The sequence below is a fragment of the Salminus brasiliensis genome, chromosome 1, assembly GCF_030463535.1.
Source record: "Salminus brasiliensis chromosome 1, fSalBra1.hap2, whole genome shotgun sequence".
NCBI lineage: Eukaryota > Metazoa > Chordata > Actinopteri > Characiformes > Bryconidae > Salminus > Salminus brasiliensis.
This window is the reverse complement of record NC_132878.1, coordinates 72,826,001-72,850,465: the sequence shown is the minus strand read 5'-3', so window position 1 is coordinate 72,850,465 and position 24,465 is coordinate 72,826,001. Positions and strand designations below refer to the sequence as shown.

At 40.1% G+C, this 24,465-nt stretch overlaps 3 protein-coding genes across 4 annotated transcripts; 2 read left to right on the top strand and 1 right to left on the bottom strand.

Annotated features, from left to right (window-relative positions):
• Positions 1-290: 290 nt before the first annotated feature.
• Positions 291-8,164, top strand: c8g (complement component 8, gamma polypeptide). Of its 2 annotated transcripts, XM_072688813.1 has the most exons (7): positions 291-632; positions 1,471-1,616; positions 3,213-3,283; positions 5,550-5,657; positions 6,464-6,565; positions 6,656-6,691; positions 8,046-8,164. In XM_072688813.1, the coding sequence occupies exons 1-7, from the start codon at positions 471-473 to the stop codon at positions 8,054-8,056; spliced, it is 636 nt and encodes a 211-aa protein (XP_072544914.1). In that variant the 5' UTR covers positions 291-470; the 3' UTR covers positions 8,057-8,164. The 2 variants fall into 2 exon arrangements, with proteins under 2 accessions (XP_072544914.1, XP_072544910.1); XM_072688809.1 differs by having other exon boundaries at positions 6,656-8,164.
• Positions 8,165-9,887: 1,723 nt separating this feature from the next.
• Positions 9,888-13,049, top strand: LOC140562961 (lipocalin-like). The gene is made up of 6 exons (XM_072688814.1): positions 9,888-10,038; positions 11,149-11,288; positions 11,570-11,649; positions 12,092-12,205; positions 12,302-12,403; positions 12,684-13,049. Exons 1-6 carry the CDS (start codon positions 9,955-9,957, stop codon positions 12,692-12,694), a joined length of 531 nt encoding a protein of 176 aa, XP_072544915.1. The 5' UTR covers positions 9,888-9,954; the 3' UTR covers positions 12,695-13,049.
• Positions 13,050-13,095: 46 nt separating this feature from the next.
• zfx (zinc finger protein X-linked) lies at positions 13,096-23,036 on the bottom strand. Its single transcript, XM_072688787.1, has 8 exons — positions 22,949-23,036; positions 20,204-20,305; positions 19,532-19,858; positions 19,082-19,234; positions 18,568-18,705; positions 18,076-18,210; positions 17,217-17,366; positions 13,096-17,067 (listed from the first exon to the last, which is right to left on the bottom strand). The coding sequence occupies exons 2-8, from the start codon at positions 20,268-20,270 to the stop codon at positions 15,830-15,832; spliced, it is 2,208 nt and encodes a 735-aa protein (XP_072544888.1). The 5' UTR covers positions 20,271-20,305; positions 22,949-23,036; the 3' UTR covers positions 13,096-15,829.
• Between the last annotated feature and the right edge of the window lie 1,429 nt (positions 23,037-24,465).

The window sequence follows — 24,465 nt, the reverse complement described above, 5'->3', positions numbered from 1 at the left end:
ATATATATATTCATACTTACATACTTAGAGTACTAAAAGGGCTTTACATGGGAAGTGCAAATACTATATATATATATAGTTTTTCGGCCATATATATATACTACCAAGTATGTTGGGTTATAAATTAAAAAAAAACTCGAAATGTTTTTTTTGTCATTTTTAGTACTTTTTCATTTCATGTGTTCTTATTTTCTACTACATTTACTACAATTATTATTATTATTATGTGGAAATTATAACTGTAAAATTAGTGCAGAAAGGGGGGGGGGGGTGCTGTCTTGTCCTGTTCCAGTAAAGGGAAGTTAATGATAAACTCAGTGGGGTTGTGTTTTGTTTGTTGTGTGTGTCAGTGCTGGACTTGAGTAAGACACACTGCCTAACTACTCACACACCAACTGTGAAGATCCCCACAACATACCTACCTATGTGCTGTGAATGAAAGGGTGAAGAGGGTGGACTTCCTTTCAGGTATGATGCGGATCTGTGTGTGTGCGTTGCTGCTGGTGTTGCTGGTGCTGGGAGTGTTTGAGTCTGTGGAAGGAAGAAGGACCCGATTCAAGCCAAAGCCAAAAGACAAAAAGAAGAAGCCTGAGGAAGAGATCACACCGGCTAAGGACATCAACATCAATCAGGTACCTATCTGTCATTTATACCTGTCAAAAATGTTTACACAAATAAACAGGCTTTTGTACTAACATGTGAAGTGCTGTGCAAATGTCTTTGCTGTCAGATGTTGACTTTTCAAATGCTGGTTATAGAAAAAGTCTGACTTGGTTATCTCCACTGTGTTTAGCTATTTGACATGCATTTGTCCATTTTTAGGGATAAGTGTGTCATTAAAAGACAGTGGTGAACCACCTTCAGGATCGGCCATGTCTGTGTTTTACTCTCTTTTCCTCTGAGAAAATGACATTAACAGAATCAGCCGTATTTCATAATAATATGATAATTAACACTTTCCTACCCTTAAAACCCATAATCAAGCCAGGCTGTTTGAGAACCTTGCTTCTACCTGAAGTGAACTGAGAGCCCCGTGGACCGCTTGTCTCTTGGTCTCACCCACTGCCATTGAAACGTGATCGCTCGTCTGATGGTCTGACCAATGGGAGAGCGCGCCTATCTGGTTCTGCCTGGATACTAAAGCAAAACATATTCTGATTGGACAATTTTCTTGAATTTTAACCCCTTTGTTTCTGACCAAAATTAAACAGAAATAACAGTCAAAACACTGCAGCCCCGAGCTTAAATAAAACAATCATGAAAAAGTACAGTTTTACAAGTGAGTATTTTTGATTTCCAGATGTCAGAGCCCATGAGAAACATATATAAAACATATATAAAATATTGTATAATATATACAATATATATAACATATTGTAAATTAGACGTGTGAGTACCAAAGAGTGAAGTGACTGCCAGTAAGAAGCCTTTCCACACCCTGCATTTCTTCTAATGCTGATTCTCTTCTAGATGAATGGAAAGTGGTACCTGCTCACCGTTGCATCGAGGTGTCAGCACCTTCTAGAGAAGGGCTTTAAGGTGGAGGGCACCGTCATCACTTTAACACCCCCAACCGCCCCCAGCTCACCCCTGAAAGTGAGCACCCTTACGAAACTGTGAGTACCTGCAGTGACCACTAGAGGGAGGTGTGGCTTCGTTTGCTCGGATGGATACGGTTTGTTCTTCTGCTGGTAGTCTTACACCATCTTTACGATTTACTGATTTACTGAGGTTTCTGATTCGGTGTTCACTGGTCATTTATACCTCCAGTGTCCGATTTGAGGCTTTAAAGTAATATTTACACAGTTGCCCCATATCCCAAATGCAGTTCATCAGCCAAGGCATGGTTGCCCTGCTGGTCTACCACTACATGACCTACCACGATATGACCAAGCAGTCAGTCAGTTTGACCCAACTTGCTGACCAGCATGTCCATCCGCTTTACCGAACTACTTAACCAGTACGACCAGTTTGGTCAAGTTGGTCGTGCTGGTTGACCAGCTGGTCCATTAAGCTTAATTCACACAGACACTATGCTGGACAAGAGGTGAACAGGTTAACCAGCTGGTTTATCTGGACGACCAGTTTCCCCAACCACCTGGGCGACCATCAAAACACCAGCTTAAACCATCTGCAACCAGCTATCAGCAAAGACCCGTCTAGAATCTGGTGGACGTCTGTAGACGTCTTCAGTCTGTGTCTGTAGACAACAGTGGTGTCACACAGGGTCAGAAATCACACACACACACACACACACAAGTCTAGCAGATTACTGAACACCCCCACACAGTTGAAAAGAGTGTGTTTGGGGAAGAGGAAAAACTGAATTGTGATTTCGCTTCAGACTGTTAATTTAACATGTCTAAAATTGCCCAAGCTAATCAGCGAAATGTGTCCTCCGCATTTAACCCATCTAGTAGTGAACACACACTCACACACTCACGTGTTAGGGGCAGTGAGTACACACACACACCCAGAGCGTTGGGCAGCCAACTCCAGCGCCCGGGGAGCAGAGAGGGTAAAGGGCATTGCTCAAGGGCCCAACAGTGGCAGCTTGCCAAGCCCGGGAATCAAACCCACAACCCTGTTATCGATATCCCGGCGCTCTAACCGCTGAGCCACCACTGCCCCTCAGAATTATGTCTCTATGTTGCTGTGTCTGGCCCTCTGGCCCTCTGATTACTGGATTTACTGGATTTTTTGGTATATTTGCTTAATTTAGAATTGCTCTGGTTGCGGATCTCTGGTCTGGAATCAGATGAGATGTTCTGTTTCTGTTTTTACACATTTCCTCATAATGACCGTAACCGCTGCCAACTGGTGAGCTGTTTGCTCACAAATCTTTTATATAATCTTTACAGAGAAATGCCTTCCTCAGCAAACCCTTCAGCTAGAAAACATGGACAAGTCAGGGCACCGAATAAAAACACCAGCAGTGTTCTTTCTAAATGAAGAATATAAGACAACACAGTTTACATGTTTTTACACTGTTTTTAAAGTTCCCATAGCATTCCTGTCAGCTCAGACCAGGCTGGCCGTTCCCTGTTGACCTCCCTCTCCAACAAGGGATTTCTGAGCGCAGAACTGCTGCTCACAGGATGTCTATTCTTTATTACAGCATTGTTCTGTGATAGACTGTGGCGCATTAAAGAAAATGTACTAAATGAACTTTATGGTGAATGAAACAAAAACATCTCTCCTTCTGCCGTCAGAAATTACCAGTGTTGGGAGATCCAGCAGCACTATGAGACCACAAAGAGTACTGGACGATTTCTCCTCAAAGGTCAGTGACCCCTTCAGACCCACATGCCATGCCAGTAATTCAACCACTGGTTGATGCATACATGATTTCTGTTAAGGGATTGTGCAAAATATTTCTACATATACATAGATAATGCATATGTGTGTTTTTCTGCAAATTTATTTACCGAACTTTAGCATACAGCGTCCTCCACAATTATTGGCACCCCTCGTTAAGTATTATTTTTTTATAATGGACAACAATGCAGAAGAGAAAAATCCAACCTTTAATTCAGTAGGAAAAAAAATCCCACATTAAGAAATTATTATTTTATTTGAAATCATGTGTGCCACAATTATTGGCACCCCCTTTGTACACCCCCCTTTTGCTAATAAGACAGCACTTAATCTTCTCCTATAACTTTGCATTATAATTGCATTGTTTCTCTTAGGTGTGAAAAAAACATTTGTGAATCTGTGTCTTTTTCAGACAATCACAGATACACAGAATTTCAATGTTAATAAAATATACCTGAAATCATTAAATACCTTGATCATGCTAAAATGGCCAGACCTCTCCACAGACATGCATGCATCATCACTATTAATGTATGGCTGCGAATGACGTCCGTACTAAACCTGCTCCATTATGATTATTGTTAAATAGTCAGAAATCAAGTTTTCCTTCTGTCTGACTGTTTTGCTGAGTACTTCTTAAACGTGCACACACACAAACAAATAAACACATCCATCACACAAGCACACAATCAGCGGCTTTGGGGTTTATTATGCAATCAGAAGGGTAGTTCTGGACGGTGGCTGGACGGTTCCAGTTGTTTTTGAGGTAAAACAAAAGCATTTGAACAAACATGTTCCTGTCATCTGCATCACATTCCTGCACTAAATCACTCTGTAATTTTAGATTTCGCAGCTGACTGCAAAATAGTCTGGGCTGCTGTGGGTTTTTCTTTAAATGGCATGATGTTCCAGTGGAATTTAGTTTCATTTAGTTCATTTATTCAGCTTAGTTTAGACATAATACATGAAAATGCAACAGCGTTCACAAACGCTTTATAGCGCTACATTCTAACTGCTGTAGGAGAAAGCAGATTGGGAAAACAGGCCGCGTCATCTTATTATAGGCCTATAGCCCTGTTTTCACCAAAACACACACTAATTACACTAACATACCTGTCAGCTCACACTGCTTCTTTGACCACTATTTCTGAATTAATTAGCAACTCACACCAAAGAAAAGAAAAAAGGATTAAGTTCTTAAACGGTGCGAACAAGAAATTAAAAGTATTACATTGTTTTATGGTTATGAATAAACATTACTGAATAATACGCCTGTAACGTGTGTAATAAGCCTTCCTGCGTTAAGAGCTTAACTAGAGGAGAGTGGAGCACAATATACTGCATTTTGGTTTTGCCAAACACATAGTGTCTGAATAATTTGAACAAGTTTAATACTACATTTTTACAAGCAGTCTGCATGTCACACTAAAAAATCTACACTTCGTTTTCTGCTCTGATAGGTTTAACCACAGTTCAGCAAAAATGAGTGCAAAACTCAGGGGTACAATCAGGGGTGCTGCCAGGGATTCTGGGCCCCACAACTCTAACAATTCTACTCAATTGATTAATTCATTGTTAACTCTATCCTGACTCACCTACACGGTGCCCCTGGGTGCTCAGTTTCATGCTGTTTGAAGCAGACTAACTGTCCAACCTAAATACATAAAAATATCACTGTGCAATTAAATGTGATCAGTGAGAAGAGGCTGCGGTGTCCACAAAGAAGAACAGCAAATATCAGCTCTATCAAACTCAGCTAAATTTACAGTACAGTGCATTTGCAGTACATTTCTGATAAATAAGTGGATAAAACTGTTTGAAATGTATATGGGGGTGTGGAGTTCTCGCATGGTTTACTTAGGGAATCTTATTTGTAACTAAATAGTGTATTAAACTAACCCTGCAGTGTGGAGGCTGTACTGGCTAGCTCTCACTGTGAGTTGTTCATCAGCTTCAAAAAATCTATAAAATTATCTGTCAGACTGCTGTGAAAATTCACAAATGATGTAGGTCAAATTTTTAACTCGAACCTACAGAAAATTTCCTTTTCTTACATTTGATCCCATATTACTTCATGCCCTGCTCCTCTCTACTACACTAGTAGATACTTATTTACTACACTGGATTACTACTATTTGAAATTCTCTTTGAAAATTTAAGTCCACTAATAACACTGATGTCATCTCCATGTGTAACTGTGCTTGTGACTTGCCTGTGCCCTCACCCTGTAGGCAATGTGCCAGTGATGAATGTTGAGATTATCGTCATAGACACAGATTACAGCTCCTATGCCGTCCTGCTTTACAAGAGAATGAATAAAATCACCATGAAGCTGTATGGTATGTTGCTTAATTCATATACATATCATTACACACACCACTACACCTGTTTAGCCTATTAATACAGAATACAACACACTGGGCCAGATTCATAAAGTGCACCACCAGATTTACTGTGACGTTAACATATTCTTGTGTAGGTAGACAGGGATTACCAGTGTGTTTTACTGTTTGCATGACAAGTGGCTCTTTCCTCTCATTTACATTTGACATTAGCGATTCACAAACAACACAAAAAACATCCTGCCTGAATATTTCTGACTGTAATAATCGCCTGGTAAGAGGCCAAAGTAGATGTAATAATTGATTAATTTATCTAAAAGCTCAATATGATCTGTTTGGCTTGAGCATCATGGCGAATATCAAAGCTGCAGCTGGGAACAGCTTGACTTTTCTTGAAAAAGATTAAGTGCATTAATGCACAATTCAGTATCCAGTCTATAAAGCAGCGACTTCCAGCAGCTCAGACGATCAGATTAAACACAAATACAGATTGAGGAGAGCTCCCTCTGCTGCTCAGGATTTAAAAGAAGAATTAAAGTCATCAAATCAGAACAAACATGCAGTGGTGAAGCGCTGAGACTCCCTGTATGTCTGGATAGTTTTACTTTCACTCTTTATGTCTTGCTCTTCACAGTGGATGGACGTTACAGTTACACCACTTAGCTTCTTTCATTAGAATCTGTGACGCCAAGATTTGTAGTCCATTTTGGCCCCAAACTAGTGAAGCATTGATCATTAAAATGCATAATCTATTTATATATGTTTTGCTATTCTAATGTAACAAAACACTCTGTGTGTTAAAGGCCGCTCTGCACAGGTTCCTGAAGCTATTGTGGATCAATTTGAGGAACTTGCAAAGAAACATAATCTGGGATTGGATGTTATTTTCCAGTATCCTGATTATGGTAAGGGCTACTTTTTATTTAAAAAATGACATTGCTTTATATTTAAACACATAAACATTAGTTTTTATCTTTTAATTGCTCTGTTTTCAGGGTTTTGTGAATCTGCAGATAAAGAGCATACTCTAGGTATGAGATACCTTTTCTTTCACTAATTACTTCTAACTTTTTAGAATCAGAATCAGATTTATTGGCCAAGTATGTTCACACACACAAGGAATGTGTTTCCGGCTGTTAGTATCTCACAATATACAGAGAGCAATAGTATATACAGTATAAAAGTCTTAGTGGACATAATTCTGTAGCGTCTGCCAGACAGGAACAGCTGAAAGAGGTTGTGACCAGGGTGCGAGGAGTCTGTAATGATTAGAAACATTACAAACATTGCATCCTACCTTGTACTTTCATTTATGGCCTTTGGCTGATGGTTTTATTTGGTAAGACTTACATTTGAATCAGCATACACAGGTAGGTGAATGTAGTGTTAGGAGAAGGCTTGCCCATGGATGCTTATTGGTGTAGTGTGGTATGCATGCCTAGCCAGGAAATCAAACCCTGGTCTTCCACAGGGAGGCTGGTGTTTTTACCCACTACACTGCACACCACTGTTATATATACAGCAAGCTATGAGTGAGGGGGTTTCTATTAAAGTGACTGGGGAATTTTCTGCAAACTTTAGGAGAAAGTTTTAAAAGCTTTAAAAGGTCAGAATGTTGTCACTGAAATCTAGGAGTTTTCCTAAAAAGTGATCTTTACACCAGTGTCTTCACATTATTGATTGAAGTCATATGTCAGTCAGAGTGAGGAGATACTGATTGGTGATTTTTGGATCCGAACAAAAGGAGCCAAACGAGTCTTCCTGGCCGTGTCACTGTTTGACTACCATTTGTCCAATTGATTTCAAATAGCCTCGGCATTCTTTGACTGACCAGGGCAAACTAACTCCATCAGCACGTCTGTGATTTCCCCTCTGCTTTGGCTTTTATACCCAACTGAGAACCCACCTTTTTTCAGCAAGTTGTCTTGCTGCTGCAACTGCTGCACTTTCTCTTATGTGGTGTCCTCTGTTACTGCCTGTTATTTGCTTTCTATTTCTGACTGGTATGTGTTGCTTTTTTAGTTGGTTTGTTCTTGAGCTGGGTATGCTGTAGAGTTTAAAGACTGCATCATATTTGAGGGTTAATAGTTTTCGATTCAGCTTTATTTCGATGTATAATTATCAGGTCTACTTTATGCAAAGGAATTCACTCAAATAACTTTGCTCCCATAATGTGTTCAATAGAAGGTAAACACGCTACCACATTACATTTGGAATTCTGATTCTGCAGCCAGAAAGCAGCTGAGAAATGCACCAGCTTGTCTTTGACTGGCTCAATCAGGCCGGGGTTGGCATGCTGTCTAAACTAGCCCACATATTTGAGAATTAGGAAACCTCAGCCATGCCAAATTTGTGAATAACATCTTCTACCTTTCGCTGCTCCAGTGATGACCTGAGATACAACCAGATCCACGTGTTTCTGAGAGAGATCTTCTTACAGAAGCAACTATGAGGACTTCCCAAAAGAAAAGAGGAGCACAATAAAGTAGATCAACTCTGTAAAATGCATTATGTTTTCTTTTGCAAGTGTAAACAGATGAATAGCTTCAAGCTTCTGTGATAATTTACTGCAGATTAAACTCACCATCATGTTTATTTTGCTGGTGGTGGTTTGCTTAATCAGACACACCACATTCCTGGAGGCAGCTTTCATTGAGTCCAGATGTGAAGAGGAGGGTTCCTTACAAAACCGGGGAACAAACACGTTGTGTAAATTAGCTTACGCATGTAACTGTGTGGTGCATGTGTTTTTGTGTGATGTAACCCGAAAAAAAAAAAAAAAAAAGTGAACCTCTTTACCCGCCCCTTTTCTGAACAGCATGTGAGATGTTACACAACTGGAGCAATAAACGCACCTCACGCGCAAATGCTTTGGAAAAAGCAGTTTTTGTTGCACAACACTACTTTTTATTATAGCACCAATTAGAAAAGAAACACGTGTGCAACATGTGCTCTGGAAAACCCACCTGTATCAGGCTTCCATTTTCCTTAAAGCGGTAGTTTGGCTAAAGTCAAATTTGCCCAGTCTCCCCTTTGCCCTACTTGTTGCTTCTTTAATTTTGCACTGGAGCTACGGCACTAATGTAGCTTATACCCTACCAAATAGCATGGTGCTAGCTGCAAGTTTTTGTTGATGTCAATTTATGGGCCGTCATACAGGGCCAGCTTACCTAGACTGTCGACACAACCTGTTAAAGACTGCTGTGATAACGCAGTTGAACCTGTGGTCCTTTGTTGCTGTCGATACACATATACTGAACTGGTCTCTGTGGGTTAGGCAGGTAAAACCACCTGCCTAATATTGTATGGGTCCACCTCGTGCCACCAAAGCAGCTCTGTCACCAAAGCCATTGAGGCATGGACTCCACAAGACCTCTGGAACAAGACTTTCTGTAAGCTGTGAGGTGAGGTGAGGTGGGGCCTCCCTGGATTGCATCAATGACCTTTGGGAGCCCATGACCCTGTCGCCCTTCCTTGAAGTACTTTTGGCCAGGTATTGACCACTGCATACCAGGAACACCCCACAAGACCTGCCCGATGTTTTGGAGATATTCTGACCCAGTGCTCTAGCCATCACAGTTTGGTTATTGTCAAAGTCATTCAAATCCTTAAGCTTGCCCATTTTCCTGCTTTTAACATCATCATCACCTTCAAGAACTGACTGTTCACTTGCTGCCTAATATGTAGATCCCACCTTCTGAGAGGTGCCACTGTAACCAGATAGTCAGTGTTATTCACTTCACCTGGTTTCTGTATATTATGACTGACTGTTGTACAAGTCACATTATACTCTATAAGTAACATTCTGCAATAGGGCTGCTGTAATAACATGATTATTGTCATTACTCAGCTCAGTGTTGGTGAGTAATTTTATCTAGAAACGGGCATAATGCTAAAAACTGTAAAAAAAAAAAAAAGAAGAAAAAAAAGTGTTTTCTCAAGATAAATAAAATTCTCACCTGCAAGGTGGTAAACTGAATGAATGGAATTTTTAGATGAATCATCACTTTAACAGTCTCAAATAGATATATATGCTGAGTCACATGTGTGATTGAGAAAGCAACAGAACAATGTGAGAGTTTGGGATAACAGTCTACTGTCCTCCGTTATCAGGCAGGGGTACATGTGCGAGTTGTGCAATGACTGATTGGGAGGGGTGGGGTTAGAGAATGAGGGATGGATTAGGACACTCACTCAGGAGGATAAAAGACTCGCCCTCATCCCCAACTTTAGTCTCCTCACTTCCAGACTCACTGTTAGACGACTCTGCCTCTGATACAGCCAATACACAGCCATGCTGGGGTTCGTGGCCTTCTTGCTGTGCGTTGCAGCAGCCAGCGCAGAAATCATGCCCATGACTGGCTTCAACCTGGATGAGGTAAAGCTCACATTTATTTTACACACAAACACATAGACAAAGATATAATGCATGCACATGCTATGTGAAAGTCTTATAGTAATGAACACTGTGTAATGCTCTGTAACGTAGCAGTATTAGAATAAGCCCTAATAAACATGAAGTCAGTAGTCAGTGAGTGTGTTTACTGTAAAACTCTATATAACATTAGAATAAACTCTAATAAACATAAAGTCAGTGGTCAGTGAGTGTGTTTACTGTAAAACTCTACATAACATTAGAATAAACTCTAATAAACATAAAGTCAGTGGTCAGAATGTGCTGTTGGTCAGTAATGTTCATGATATTTTGGTCTGTAGAACAGTTAGAGGATCACAGGGTTGGTTGGTAACTGCTCTATGAACTCCAGACACTGTATGTATTTACATATTTACATGCATTACAGATAGTAATGTTATTTGTCTTAAGTAACAGTTATTTGTCTTAAGCTTTTAGCTTCACTTTTAAAAAGTGATAAAATCTATCTAGAGTATCTATTTGTGAAAACTTCAGTTCCTTCATTTTACAACATTTACAGCTCTGTTTATCATTCTGGACTCGTCTAACGTTTCTACATTTATATTTACAGCTATTTACTTACACACTGATTATTTGAAATCTTTGAAACACAGAAATGATTGCATGTTTATTTGCAACTAAATTCATGTTGATATAAATGAAAATACAGATTTTAAACTTTTAATGCAGGTCATGTTACTTTAAGTTTATTAGTTGTTATTCATTTATTATGTATTATATTTATGTATTGTTGTTGATAATTATTATTAATAATAATATATTTTACAAAGCATAAAACACAAACTTTAAGAAATTTTACAATAAACACATTTACAACAATATCCATTAAAAACTACTGTTGAATTTTCTACTACTTGTATAATCTGTGGGTTTGTAGTTTGTAAATAGAGGCTGTGTGAGCAGATCTCTAAAACTATCTAAAGATCTATAAATCTATAAAACACTTTAACAGTGGTTTCAAGCACTTCAGCCCAGGTTTCTCATCTTGCTTGTGTAAAAGCAGTTTATATGAGACTTGTAAATTAAGCATGTTTATTGTCTTTCACCTCTCAGATGAAAGGAAAGTGGCATATTGTCGGCTTTGCCACAAATGCAAACTGGTTTGTGAGTCATAAATCCAGCATGAAGATGGGAAAGGCTATACTGGAGCCGACAGCAGATGGAGATCTGGACATCACTTACACTAATCTAAAGTACAGTCTGTTTGATATTTTTATTTTATTCCCAATTGATGGCTATAAGTAGCTTTAGAGTCACTCTAAGGGTCTAGGCCCAGATCCACAATAAGAATGTTCAGTGATAATCAACAATGCTAGTAGAATTTAATGCAAAGGATAGACCCACAAAAACAGAAAATCCACAGCACATGTTCTAATAGGATCTACTGGACAGCTGCTGAACTTTTGTCATAACAAAACACTTGAGTGCTTCATTAATCCATCAGAATTTGACACTGTTTTTGTCTGTTCCCAAGTGCTGATGGCTCCTGCTGGACGATGACACATCTCGCTAAAAAGACTGACATTCCTGGACGTTTTGTTTTCCACAGCCAGCGTAAGTCTGTTAAGCTCTTTAATTACCTCTTTAATTTAACTAATTAATTAATTTCATCTATAATATAACCAAACACTGAACATCATAAAATATCCCATATCTAATAAGACACATATTAGATGCATAAGCATATGTTTAAGTAGATTTGGTTGGTACTGAACAATCCTTAGACACTGAATAATTCACAGTAGATACTGAACAATAAATAATAGATGCTGAATAATCTAGTAGATCTTCATCTGGGGAAGAAGCCCTCTGTCATTTTCTGTTAGAGCATGACCCTGGATTAGGTTGAAACAATAGTCACTGGATAATTCAGAATATATACCAAATAATGAAGAGTAGATACTGAATAAATCAAATTCCTTTCTAAATAAGGTTAATAATGAATGCTGTTTCTCAAATGGTCACATATCACACATTTGCTTTTCAAATTTTTCAGGCTGGGGGAACAATAATGACTTGCGTGTGGTTGATGCCAAATCTGATGAGTTTGCCCTTGTCCACACCATCAAGACCAAAGATGGCTCGTCCTACATACTCAACAAGCTGTATGGTAGGGTTAAAAAACATGATTTTAGTCTGGTCCAGCTCATATAATTAGCTCTTTTATTTGAGAATTTGTCTTAAACTAGTCTTTTTTTGTTTGTAGGCCGCAGCCCAGACGTGAGCGATGACCTGAAGAAGAGATTCCAGAAATTCTCTTTGGATACCGGTGTCGACCCTGAGAACATCGTCATTCTGCCACCAAACGGTAACATTTTACTTTAACATTCACCACCACAGAAAGTTGTGGTTCAGCCAAAAATGTGAAAACCCCAACATGGAGCCAACAGGACTAGACATGTTTGGTGTCTCAGCCACCTTAGCCTTGTGGCTTTAGTGTAAAACTTTACAAAGTAAAAGTCAAGACACCAAACCTTGTGGGTGATCAGCTACATTTAGGATTAGTGTGGAAAACTAGATGTAATTTTTGGTTATATGATCAAGTTATGATGATGTCAATAAAACTGGCATATATACTTGTCTTTCAGGTGAATGCTGAGATGGACAAATGTCTCATGCCCTCAAAGACAAGCTTCAGCTGCTCCTGGAGAAATTGAGTTGACTTTTTTTCTGTCTTCAACATCTCATTTTGTGCTCCTCCACAAAGAGGAAAGCCAGCAGGTTCGTCTGGAAGCGTGTAGTTGTTCACGTTTCTGTGAATCAGGTGCCCTCATCTAATGACTTAAATTAGATATTGGGTTCGATTGCGGAAAAGTTCTGCACAGACCTAACAGTCATTCCAATTCACATAACAATACTTTACCTGTGTGTCGCATCGCCACTTTGTCTACTGAGGACTGTTACTGCTGATATTGTGTACTGATCTGTCATATTAAACTTGTTTACAAATTGCAGATGCTTGCTTGATATGAAAACAAACAAGAAAACAGAACCATCAGACACAAAATACTCTATTTTTTAATCATTTTGTATTTACAAATGTTATGTACACACATTTTGCAGAATATACCTACTCAAAGTTATATGCTATGCTTTTTCATGTGCGATTCTCCTCACGTTTCTATGTCCTACCAGGCAAGAGGCCACGTTTAGTTGTCTTAAAGGTCTTAGATTTTGTCCTTAAAATCCAATGATCATCTCTGTATCTTACAACCACTGTCTGATTATAAGATCTTATAAAAAAATCCATAAGCCATAAGCCAACAGTGCCACTGTAGATAAAGGGTCAGGCTTCTGCTGAATCGGGGTGCCACCAGCAAGCTGCTCAATCTTAATTTATCAAACACAAGCAACACACACAAAACTGAAAATTGCCACAATGGAAAGAAACTTCATTTAAATGCACAATCATGACCAAGACTTGATGCCTAATCAAATAAACATACAATTCAAGTGCGCACACGAACAACAACAACATGGTGTCTGGCTCCTACATCCGTTCATGATTGACTTCAGTACAGAATTTTTATTTGCAATGAACACATACATGCTATTTTGGGCATGGTCGTGGGGGAGACACTAAAAAGCAGTTTAGCCAAAGTTTGCTGGATTTGCACAGCTAAGCCATTTCCTTCCCAGCATACCTCTACGCCCTCATTTTGTTGTAAGTTCCAGGACTTTGTTTCCATCAGTTTCTCAGCTGCACATAACAATATTAACCAATGCTTTCTGAGCCTCAGATTGTGACAACACTAAACAGAAAACTATGATTTAAATCCTGCATTTCTAGTTGGCAAAAATTACAGACTAAAAAACATTGTTTTCCATTGTACTGACCAGTTTGTCCGATTTACAAATCTGAGTGGATACCTGAAAACCATCTACCAAAACTATCTGCCACCTTTTGCAATATCACATCACAACTCGGGGGCTCATTCGCACACTGCATCCTTCGATGCTGTCAATACTGTGATGTCAAACTTGCAGCCTTCTACACTATCAGTACTGTGATCACAACAGCAGTAGAAGTGAAGGCTAAGGTCAGGACAGTGATTAATAAACGCTATATTGTGCAGCCTTGCTGACTACAGCTTTCTGGCGATCATGAAATACAGCACATCACCACATAGGGGTCACGCACATGTGCTGGGTTTAGTCTTGAGGGTCGGATGAAACCCTTTGAGCAAAAACCCACATTCTGGGCTCAGCGGTCGGTCGTCTGTATTTACACATTGTTTTCCATTTCACTGACCAGCCCATTCTGTCGAGAAATCTGAAGAGGTGCATGAAACTCCAGCCTGTGTTAGTGTGGACAATCCTATGGCAGAGTGAGCAACATGACAGAAAATGACATTTGAAACAAAAGCAATGCAAAAACGAACACTGAATTCATACCGAGTCACAGCGCAACTTGTCTCTACTACATGACCCTTTCATGTTGGCAGCAAGCTTACTGTGGTGCATCTCCAAAGCTATGCCGGACTGATCATATCAATCAGAAGCGGGAAACAAAAAGCCCAACAGAAAACTGCAAACAAAAAGAATGTAAGAATATTGGGGCATCACACAGTTTATTCCAGAGGTGCCCAGTTCAGGTCCTGGAGGATCAGAGTCTAGCACAGGTTGGTGACTGTCCTGCTCAAACACATTTACTAACTGCAGAGTTTAAAGTGTGCGTGAGCAGAGAAATCTCCACCCTGTAATGATCTCTAATCCCCCTGCCTCAAAACTGGACAGCCCTGCTTATCAAAAAAGGTATCGATTCATTCAATACTTTATTGATACAGGCTGGATTCCTTTAGCACTACAAAATATCTTCTGTGGCATTCAACACCAAATTTGAATATCACAGCAGTCTTTCTTCGTCTTTCATCAGTGAGCCAATAAGCATGCTTGTTTTAAAATCTAGGGTGGTGACTGGCTGTTTAGATGTTTAGATCACCATACATTTACTGCAGTCAGTAAATAGAAACCTCACACTCATTTCTGAGGTAAGTCACTTAAGAGAGTACAGATAATCTTTATTCTGGAATTTGTCTAGCTATCAGTACTGCATCAGTATTGAAACACTCGATATCCAGAACAATGATATCCAGGCCTGCCCTGGCCCTACTCTCTTATCGCCACTGCTATGCACTGACTATGCTATGCACTCTTGTGGACAGCCTCATCAACACAGCTAAAACAAGAAGGCGCTAAAAGCAAGGACAGCTTTTCTTGCTTTCCTTGCTTTTCTAAGCACCTTCAGGCCTGCTTACCACTAGGGCTGCACGACATGGACAAATATCACGCTGCGATGGCGCAATATCGAAATGCCTTGCAATATTTGAAGAACACATTTTACAAAGGAACCCCTGATGTGATGGGCCTGCATTTTTTCGTACGTGATATGATTAGGATATTCATAGTGAGGTGTTTAGTGATGTCACAATCAGAGAGAGGCCCATTCACATATTGCAGCTTTAGTGACACCAGAGAGAGTCATTTGCATATTGCACCCTTCAATGACAGCAGTTTAACGAAGTCATATTTAAAGACGAGTCAATGGGCAACCTTCTGTGAAAGATGTTCATTGATGTCTAAATTAGAGAGAGGCTCATTTGCATACCTCACCCTTCTCTTAAGAGGGTCATTTACACACTGCAGCGTTCAGGACTGCAAAGGCGGACACTGCATTAATGATCAACAAGCGATATATCGTGCAGCCCTACTGACAGCAGCTTTTTGAAGAACATCACACTCCAGACATTAGATCTTTGTGGTGGCGCGCTATGTGCTGGTTTTTCTCCGAAGGTCTGCGGAAGCCCTTGGAGCAGAAGTCGCAGCGGTGTGGGTAATCTTTCGTGTGGATGGATATGACATGTCTCTTGAAGCCTGAAGCATCTCCAGTATTGTAATCACAATACTGACACTGATACACTCTCCGCTCCCTGCGCACTTTAGACACCCCAGCGCTGGCCAAAACCTTCTTGCCACTGTGAGTTCCGAGCACGAAGGCTTTCTTCAACCCCTTTTTGTCCGAAATTGCCTGCTGCTCTTTGGTGTGCACAGACAGGATGTGGCGGCTGAGAACGAACGGGTCTGCGGTTCTGAAGCTGCAGTGGCGGCACTGGTGCAATTTTTTTGCCTTGTGGGCTGCAGAATGCTTTTTTAACTCAGAAGGCCGGTGGAAGCCTTTGCCGCAAACGTCGCATTTGTGTGGGTAGTCTTTGGTGTGAACGGAAATGACGTGGCGCTTCAAGTCGCTGGAGTTTGAGCTGCGGTGCTCGCAGTGGGCGCACTGGTGGCTCTTGGCCTCCTCGTGTGTAAGGGAGTGCTGCTGGAGCTCCTCAGCTTCGGCGAACGTCTGGAAGCAACGGTCGCACTTGTAGGGCATCTCCTTACTGTGTTTGGTCTTTACGTGGGTCTTTAGGTTAGAGGAATCAGCTGATTTGTAGTCGCAGTACAGGCAGGAGTAAGGCTTCTCCCCTGTATGAGTCCTCATGTGCTTTTTCAGCTCTGAAGGGTGCCGAAAGCCCTTCCCGCACTCCACACAGATGTGTGGGAAGTTTTTGCTGTGAACAGCCAGTAGGTGGCGATTGAGCAGCCCCTGCTCTGCTGTTTCATAATCGCAGAATTTACAGCAATGCATTTTGGTGGATGGCGGTGGTATCTGAAGCTTCGTCTCCCGATGATGATGCTGAAGCCGGTGGGAAAAGAGTGCCGCCTGCTGGTGGAAATCTTTACCACATGTCTCACACTCAAATGGAGCTGCCTTGCTGTTAAGTGCGTGGATCTCCATGTGGTTGTGAAGGCTGACTTTTTTGTTGGTTGTGAAATCACAGTCTGTGCACTGGTATTTCTTCTTGTTTATTACATCTTGGTGATGATTCTTGGCGTGGCGCTTTAAGAATCCGCGAGACTTAAATTTCTTTCCACACAGCATACAGGGATACACTGTAAGTGGTTGACCATAAGGTCCAATTATAATTGCTAAGAAAAAAAAACAAAAAGAAAAGAGAGCTCAGATTAGAAAATGTAGTTATTAAAAGTTGCCCAAAGTTCAGAAACCAAACAACTCCTGTAAAGGCTTTAAATAGAACTATGATTAGCTGTTTGGTGTGAGAGTGCAGACACAGTACCTGTCTGAATATGCCGAGATTCAGAGCGCTTTTTGCTCTTGCTCTTGCTTCGCTGGCGGTTGAGCTTTTCTATCATGACGGATTCTTCAATGTGCAACACAGCACTAGCCGCTCCATTTCTGTTCTCGCAACTTTCAGCCTCCTCACCACCTGAGTAAGCATTTATACATTTCAGCCTGAAATCAGTGTAGTTACTTACTGAACTAATTGTTAATATTTTTATATTATTTTAAAAGTGTGATGCATGCACAATGTCCGTGGGCTAAATGTATAGGGTGTCTCAGAAGTAAGGAAACACCCATATAAAATGAAAAAGGTTTGGCACACAATGATCCAATTTTAGACGCAACGTGTCGCTTAAAGAGGAAACCTGGAAGGCCATGTTTCATTGTGGCCATGTCTTTTTGAGACTAAAATTGGATCACTGTCTGCCAAACCGTTTTCATTTCATATTTTGAGACATGCTATGTATAACTAGACTTCAAGGTTCTGGCATAGCACCTATGTAGGTAAAAGAATTAGGGAACTCTTATGTGTTAACAAAATCTACAATGAAAAATGTGACATGATGACATTAAATCCCCTTACCAATATCCCCTTAACTATATCATATTATGAACTGGATTGGATAAATGGATGGAAAGAAAATAATGTCTGGACTGAATGCCATTAAGAGTTCTTCATTTCTTTGAGGCATTTTTGATGCAATGAAATAAGGTTAATAATATGTTTGTTAATATGTTAATAAAATGTTTTTGGTCTATGGTTAGGGGTGGATTGGGTTGACTCCAGAGTTTGGAGGTGATCTAATGGTAAAGAGAACGGAAATGTTAATGATGCCTTTGTATCAACAACTAACCGTAAGCAGCTGCCCAGGCTACAGGCATGAAGTCCTTGTTAAGCGAGGTGTTATCAAACGGCCGCTGAGGATTGGCAGGATCTTCACCCTCCACCACCACTTCCATGTACACTTCATCAGTGATCTTAGCAACATCTGTCAGGGGACATACACCATCTCACTCACAACCACCAAACACCAAGTGTTTCAATCTGTGTTTTAAACAATAAGTTGGAAAAGAAAACTACATAAAAAAACTAGATTATTTATTTATGCAAAACCTGCTGTTTATAGCAAGGAAAACATTTGGATGAACATGATGCTGAATGCTTAAGATAAATACACCTAGAAGATTAGAACAGATCTTCCTTAATGTGTATTTAAATTGCATTTTACACTGAAATCCTAGCATTACATGAAAACGATAAAAGAAGGCAAGGTGTGTGACAGGTAGAGAAGGTCTACATACAACAGAAACGGTCAGAATACAAAATAAAATAAAAAATAACTCACTGATGTCATCCTGGTTTTGATTAGCTTCACCCATTGACATGTAGACCATCTTCTCTCTGATAGGCAGCCCTGAAGGGTCCACCAGCTCCACACTGTCAGCCACATCAATATCAGCATCTCCTATATCCACAGTGCCACCTTAAAATTACATAGGGAAAAGAAATGGCGAAGAAGCCCACACAGTTCAGTGTCAAGTCAAGTAGACAAAAACATCTGCAAGAAAGTCAGAAATCTGAGGTAAATCTGAAAATATCAAACTGTTTGGTGAATCAAAATGAATCATGGGCTAAATCGTGAATCGTTACATCCCTACATTCACATTAGCTTCATAAAACACAGTGAATTTAATATTTAATTGTCCTCTGAGAGAATATTTAGACAGTTGCTATATAGTTGCTGCTCCATTCATGTACATAAATTATGCTTGAATTACATGTTACAGACAAATACACAGATGGATACTGTCATCAGATTCTATAGACATAATTTCACTGTATGATGAAGCTTGCCTCACCCAAATCATCCTCTCCTGGGTCAGCCTTAAGGATATAAACCTTGATGACCTCTTGGCCCTCATCATCCTTTTCTACATCGTCCTGAGCTTCCAGAGTGCCCTCAACTGTGACCTTAGTGTCTTCATCTGAAACAATCTTTCCAGTTTCATCCACTAGAGGAAAAAACAGATAAGCACAAACGAAGACAAATGAAGTTCAGAAAAATCCTAGCTTTCAGATATTTTACCTACAAAGTTTTTAAACATTTTATTTGAGTCATTTCAAAGAGATCAGAGAAAGATTCAATTTATATGATTGAAAGCAACAAATACAAGCACTTCTGTATGATGCACCTTCTGTGCATTTGCTAAAACCAGCCCCATCGTCCCTAATCGCAAAGGTGTAGATGCCAGACAGTCAGTTCTAGCAGATCATGAATGAATTGCATTCCTCTGGGTAGTGCCACTCACAGGAAATCATGAGGTAATCTCCACACCCGTCCGGATCCTCCTGCACCTGAGCAGCCGTCAGCACGTCCACCTGCAGGCCCTCTTCCTCCAGAGCCACACCAGGTGACATCACGCAGGTTTCCACAGCAACGGTGCCCAGGCCTTCATCGTCCTCCTGCGTACACTGAACATACTCGGCCACCACATCCTCAATGCCGTCCTGGATGACCAGCTCCTCTGGAGCAAAGCCATGCACCTCCATTCCATCATCCCCTTCTACAGTAGAGACCAGGACTGTCCCCTGCAGCTCTACGGCAACCTCGTCCTCCACAGCTTCGCCATCCCCACCTGGACCAATAATAATAAAATGTTTATGGTGTACGAAACCTTTTCAGCCCTAAGGTTGTAAAATAGTTGCACAATACAAAGAAAATGAAAAAATTAAGTAAAAGGCATGACTTGTATGTATGAGTGTCTCAGTAAATACACTAGTAAAGAACTTCTGAATAAATTAAACAAACGGAGAACAACACATAATGGTCCTAGATTTGGGACTGAGGTAAAAATAACTCCTTGGGAGATTTAGAGCTGAACCTAATATCATTACCTATTCTAAATCTAAAGGACTCTTATAAAATGTTTTGCTCAAACGTTATGCTGTGTATACACTTTCCCTCAGTACTGGTAACTTACTTGACCCATGAAATATGATCTTGGGCTGGTGGGAGTGGAAAGTGAGGGTCGTCACATCTTCATCCATTGACCCCCTTGATCATCTGCATAATAATTTAAATCCTGTGGAGAAGAATATCAAAGAAAACATGATGATTAATAAAAATCACATACTGATACTCTTCAACTATCTCAGCAGGAACAATTTTATATAATATTGGACAAAAGATTATTACAGAGGCAATTGCTTTACACACAAGTTTTTTTTCTTTTAATGTATCACTTTTGTTTATTTACTCACAGTGCAGCTGGGCACAGATTTTCCTGTGTTTCATGTGTATTTATAAAACTTCTTAAAAATATATATTTTATTTATTTGTTTATTATTTATTTTTTGCCTCAGAAGGACAGCGACTGGTGTTGCATGCTGACAGAAAAAGGGGAAAACACACCATGACAACTAATTTAATTTGTACCATTACTGATTTTTAGAAAATGGTCACAGTCAGAAATGGAAACATGTCCATTTTGCATAAAATAAGGTACCCTCTAAAGCTTGACAGACATCGACCTCAAAGTGACTGGTCATTGCTTCTGAAAAATCAACACCACACTCATCATTACCACACAGTTAGACATGCTTTAACCAAACCCACATAATATTTTTCAATACCTTACTACCTCTCCACCCACTAATCTCTAATCTAAATGTGTTTATTGACTTGTTCATGTAGCTTTTTAATGGATGTTTAAGACAAATGAAACAATTTGGGTGTATATTTCCTGAGATGAGATGCGGAGTGTCGTTAGAGTAGCATCTCCCATTCTGAACTATAGAAGCACATAATCGACTGCATCTGAGGTAAGACGTAAACTGTGGTAATCCGATTTTCCACTAAACTATTTCCCGACCCCAATATTTGCCATGTACATCTCTGTCTTTGCCCCCATGCCGACACCAATGTGTTCATATTTCAAAAATACAAAAACTAAGGCTAAATCTACCTGGACCAGGACTACATAGAAATGTAACATTTATTAGTAGGGTGTTTCAAATCCAGTATGAATAAAAATATATTTTAGATATTTTAGTGCAGTAGTCCAGTGTCACCTAAACATTCTGCTCTTCTAAATTTTCTTCTAAACTTCTAAACCATCTTTAGACATCAGTTAACCAGTTATTTTGATGACCAGCTTAGACCATCTGAAACAAGCTGCTCTTTAGCTGGATTTTTTTTCAGCAGGGATATAGCCTTCAAAATTGCTTAACCTTCAAAACCGCTTGCTTACCAACATAAAAGGTTGAGGTGGTTGAAAAGCTGGTCATCCAGGCGAAAACATACCCTATGCTGGTAAGCAAGCGGGTTAACCAGCTCTTGACCATCATTTACATTTAAGGCATTTAGCAGACTCTCTTATCCAGAGCGACTTACAAAAGTGCTTTGCTATTAACCCAAGAATAACCTCAGCTAGTTTAAATAGACTAATAATTCAAAGATACCTCTAAGTTTAGACATTACTAAACACAAGTCAGTAAGGAGACCACTCTGCTATTCGCCCAAGTATTCTCGGAAGAGGAGGGTCTTCAGTCTGCGTTTGAAAACAGCGAGCGATTCTGCCGACCATCACAGTGTTGCATTTGAGTTTGGTCACGCTTGGTCCTGCTGGTCAACCTGCACGGTCTTGTGGTCAATCAGCTTGGTCAGGTTTGTGGACCAGCTGTTTTTTCAGCAGGGATGTGCATTTATAGCACTTTACTTATTACTGAATTATTTTCACTTATTCCTTTAATTTAACATTTTATCTGTAGTTGAAGTTTTTTATAACAGCGATGAAGCATTTAATCTGAAATTCAGTTTTTATTAAACTGAACTGCACTAAAAGAATATTTTGCTGTTATTCTCAGTGCTCATAGTTTATGTGCTTTCAGAGTATTTTAACGTCATTTATTATTTTATCTGTATTTACAGGAGTTTCACCTTTTTAAAAACCATTTCATTTTTGGTGAGTATTGATTATTTTAGACTGTTTTACGTTGAATTCATTACAAAATGATCTTCTAGCATGAGTAGCTAACTTGTTTTAAGGTGTTTGTATTTTAGTTAGTCTACATTCAGTACATCTGTTTTAGGACACCTTAACTGCATTTAATAAATTCATTCATTTTCATAGAGCTAAAGTGAGTTTTTAAAATGCATTTAGAGTATTATCTGCACCATTTTACCTGATCTACAACCTAAAATGTATTAATTTAATAAATAATTATAGCTGTATATTTTGGATTTATCTGAGTGTATGCAGAGCACTTCCTCAACGGTCTAGCGGGGCGGAGCTGCGGCTGAAGCCGCCTGTAATGGCGCTAAGAGCCGCCGCCAGAGTCCCGCCCACCGCCGCACCCGCCGCCATGTTGAATTAATAAAACAATAAATTATAATCACACAAAACCCACACCAACACCTACATATGTGCATTTCTGCCTGTTTAAAAAGCATAAGGCGCATTTAACAATGCGTTAATAAGCCCTCAGCGCTCTGCAGCTCGGGTTTTCACGTGTTCGCCGCTGCGGCCTATCTCTTATCTCCAGGCCTCGACAGGGCCTCGCTACCGAAGGCCTAGCTGCAGCGACAGCGCTAATCCTATAAAAGTACACAACACACGGTCATTTGCAAAGTCGTACAGCGTTATTAGATGTTACAGCAGCAGTGCTATTCCACTGAACAGCGCCCGAGTGTGTTTTTAACCTGATACGGTTACGGAGCGGCCTACCTTTTTCCACCACTCTCCAGGCCCGCACGGTTCTCCCCCAGACTCGGGCAGAGCTCAGGCGGGACCGGGTGTGAGCAGGGCGGGCCGCCGGCCGCTGGGAGGGGCCCAAACTCTACCTCCACTAATGCGCTCCCAGAGGCGACGCAGCCTCCGGCTTAGAGCTGTTTTAGCTTTTGTTTTTAAAAATACGATTTTAAAGATCTTTGCTGCATTTCCCAAACCACACAGCTTTAAACACAGACAGGGCACGAAGCGATCAAACCGCCGATTAAAAAGCTCAAAAGGACCCAGCTGGGGAGCTGTAGGGGAAGACGTAAGGGGGGCTGCTGCTGTAGTCGGCATCCATACACATGCATTTCTTTCGCGTTATGGATTTACAGAAAGGCATTCGTATATGTATGTGAATGCCAACATCGCCAGGTTGTTATTTCGCTCTCTGATGAGGGTTTATTTCGTCTTTAATACTCAATATTTTCCCTCCGTGTTGAACGGTTAGCTAGCAGATTAGCTAGCTCCGGGGATTAGCAGGCTAGTCGAGGATATTACTCTTTAAATGGAGCCTGTGGACAAGCTTACGATACGGTCTTAGGACAGCTTTACTTTAAAATCTTTATCGTTTTCCGAATAAAATGATCGTCGTTAGCTCACGCCGTTAAGTCTTAAACCTAGCTGGCTAACATGCTATCATGGCTATGCTTGCTAGCAATCGTCGCTTGTCTTCTGTTGTGTTTTGCTTAGAGACCGTCCCATCTCTTATTTATTTCATTGTTTTATTCAATATTTCATCTCAAAGGCACTCTGACTGCTCGACTTTGCAAGATAACTATGGTCAGGTACACGTACAGGGTGATGATCAGTCATTTCAGGCAGTATTATAACCATTAGTGATAGCTAACGATTTAGCCCGTGTCGCTAACTAACTTCTCTGAGGCGTAAAGTTAGCTAGCTAATGTCTTTAAGACTAACCTTAATTATGCTTAAACTAACCCCATATCAAAACAGTTAAAAATAGCAATTCTAATAAGATAGAAACCCCTAGTTGATTATTAATCCACTTTTTTTTAACGGGTTGTACATATAGCTACATACTGTATGTAAATGTCCATTGATACTGGCCATGTTATCTAGCTAAGTGGACTGTAGGTCATGAAGCATCTTTCCAGGTGTCAGGTCATCAGTAGTAAGAGAAAGCTGCTGTATTAGGAATTTATCCTATATACAAATAATTTAGCTTTAATATTTGGGCTGTGCTGATCAATCCACTATTTTTAGTCTGCAAAACACAACCTAAAACATATTACTCAGTGACTACTGTGAGTATTCACTCAAAGTTAAGCACTAGTCACCAAAGCCAAAACCTTTCAGCCCCCTTCATGTGATCCGTATGTCCATACGTAAAATAATAAAGCATAAAGAATAAGTCACCCCCCTTACCAATGTGATAACACATTGCGCTGGCTCTGACTTGTGGAATCCCTTTTTAATTGCACAGATGTTCAAAACACTCATATCAAAAG

Excerpts from the sequence above, each read along its gene's own strand:
- c8g (XM_072688809.1), top strand. The coding sequence starts at position 471 with ATGATGCGGATCTGTGTGTGTGCGTTGCTGCTGGTGTTGCTGGTGCTG. Across the intron at positions 633-1,470 it reads AGGACATCAACATCAATCAG|ATGAATGGAAAGTGGTACCT; the intron begins GTACCTATCTGT and ends ATTCTCTTCTAG. Across the intron at positions 6,566-6,655 it reads TTTCCAGTATCCTGATTATG|GGTTTTGTGAATCTGCAGAT; the intron begins GTAAGGGCTACT and ends CTCTGTTTTCAG.
- LOC140562961 (XM_072688814.1), top strand. The coding sequence starts at position 9,955 with ATGCTGGGGTTCGTGGCCTTCTTGCTGTGCGTTGCAGCAGCCAGCGCA. Across the intron at positions 11,289-11,569 it reads ATCACTTACACTAATCTAAA|TGCTGATGGCTCCTGCTGGA; the intron begins GTACAGTCTGTT and ends TCTGTTCCCAAG. Across the intron at positions 12,206-12,301 it reads CATACTCAACAAGCTGTATG|GCCGCAGCCCAGACGTGAGC; the intron begins GTAGGGTTAAAA and ends TTTTGTTTGTAG.
- zfx (XM_072688787.1), bottom strand. The coding sequence starts at position 20,270 with ATGGATGAAGATGTGACGACCCTCACTTTCCACTCCCACCAGCCCAAG. Across the intron at positions 19,235-19,531 it reads AGATTACCTCATGATTTCCT|TGGATGAAACTGGAAAGATT; the intron begins GTGAGTGGCACT and ends TTTTTCCTCTAG. Across the intron at positions 18,211-18,567 it reads TCAAAACCAGGATGACATCA|ATGTTGCTAAGATCACTGAT; the intron begins GTGAGTTATTTT and ends GTCCCCTGACAG.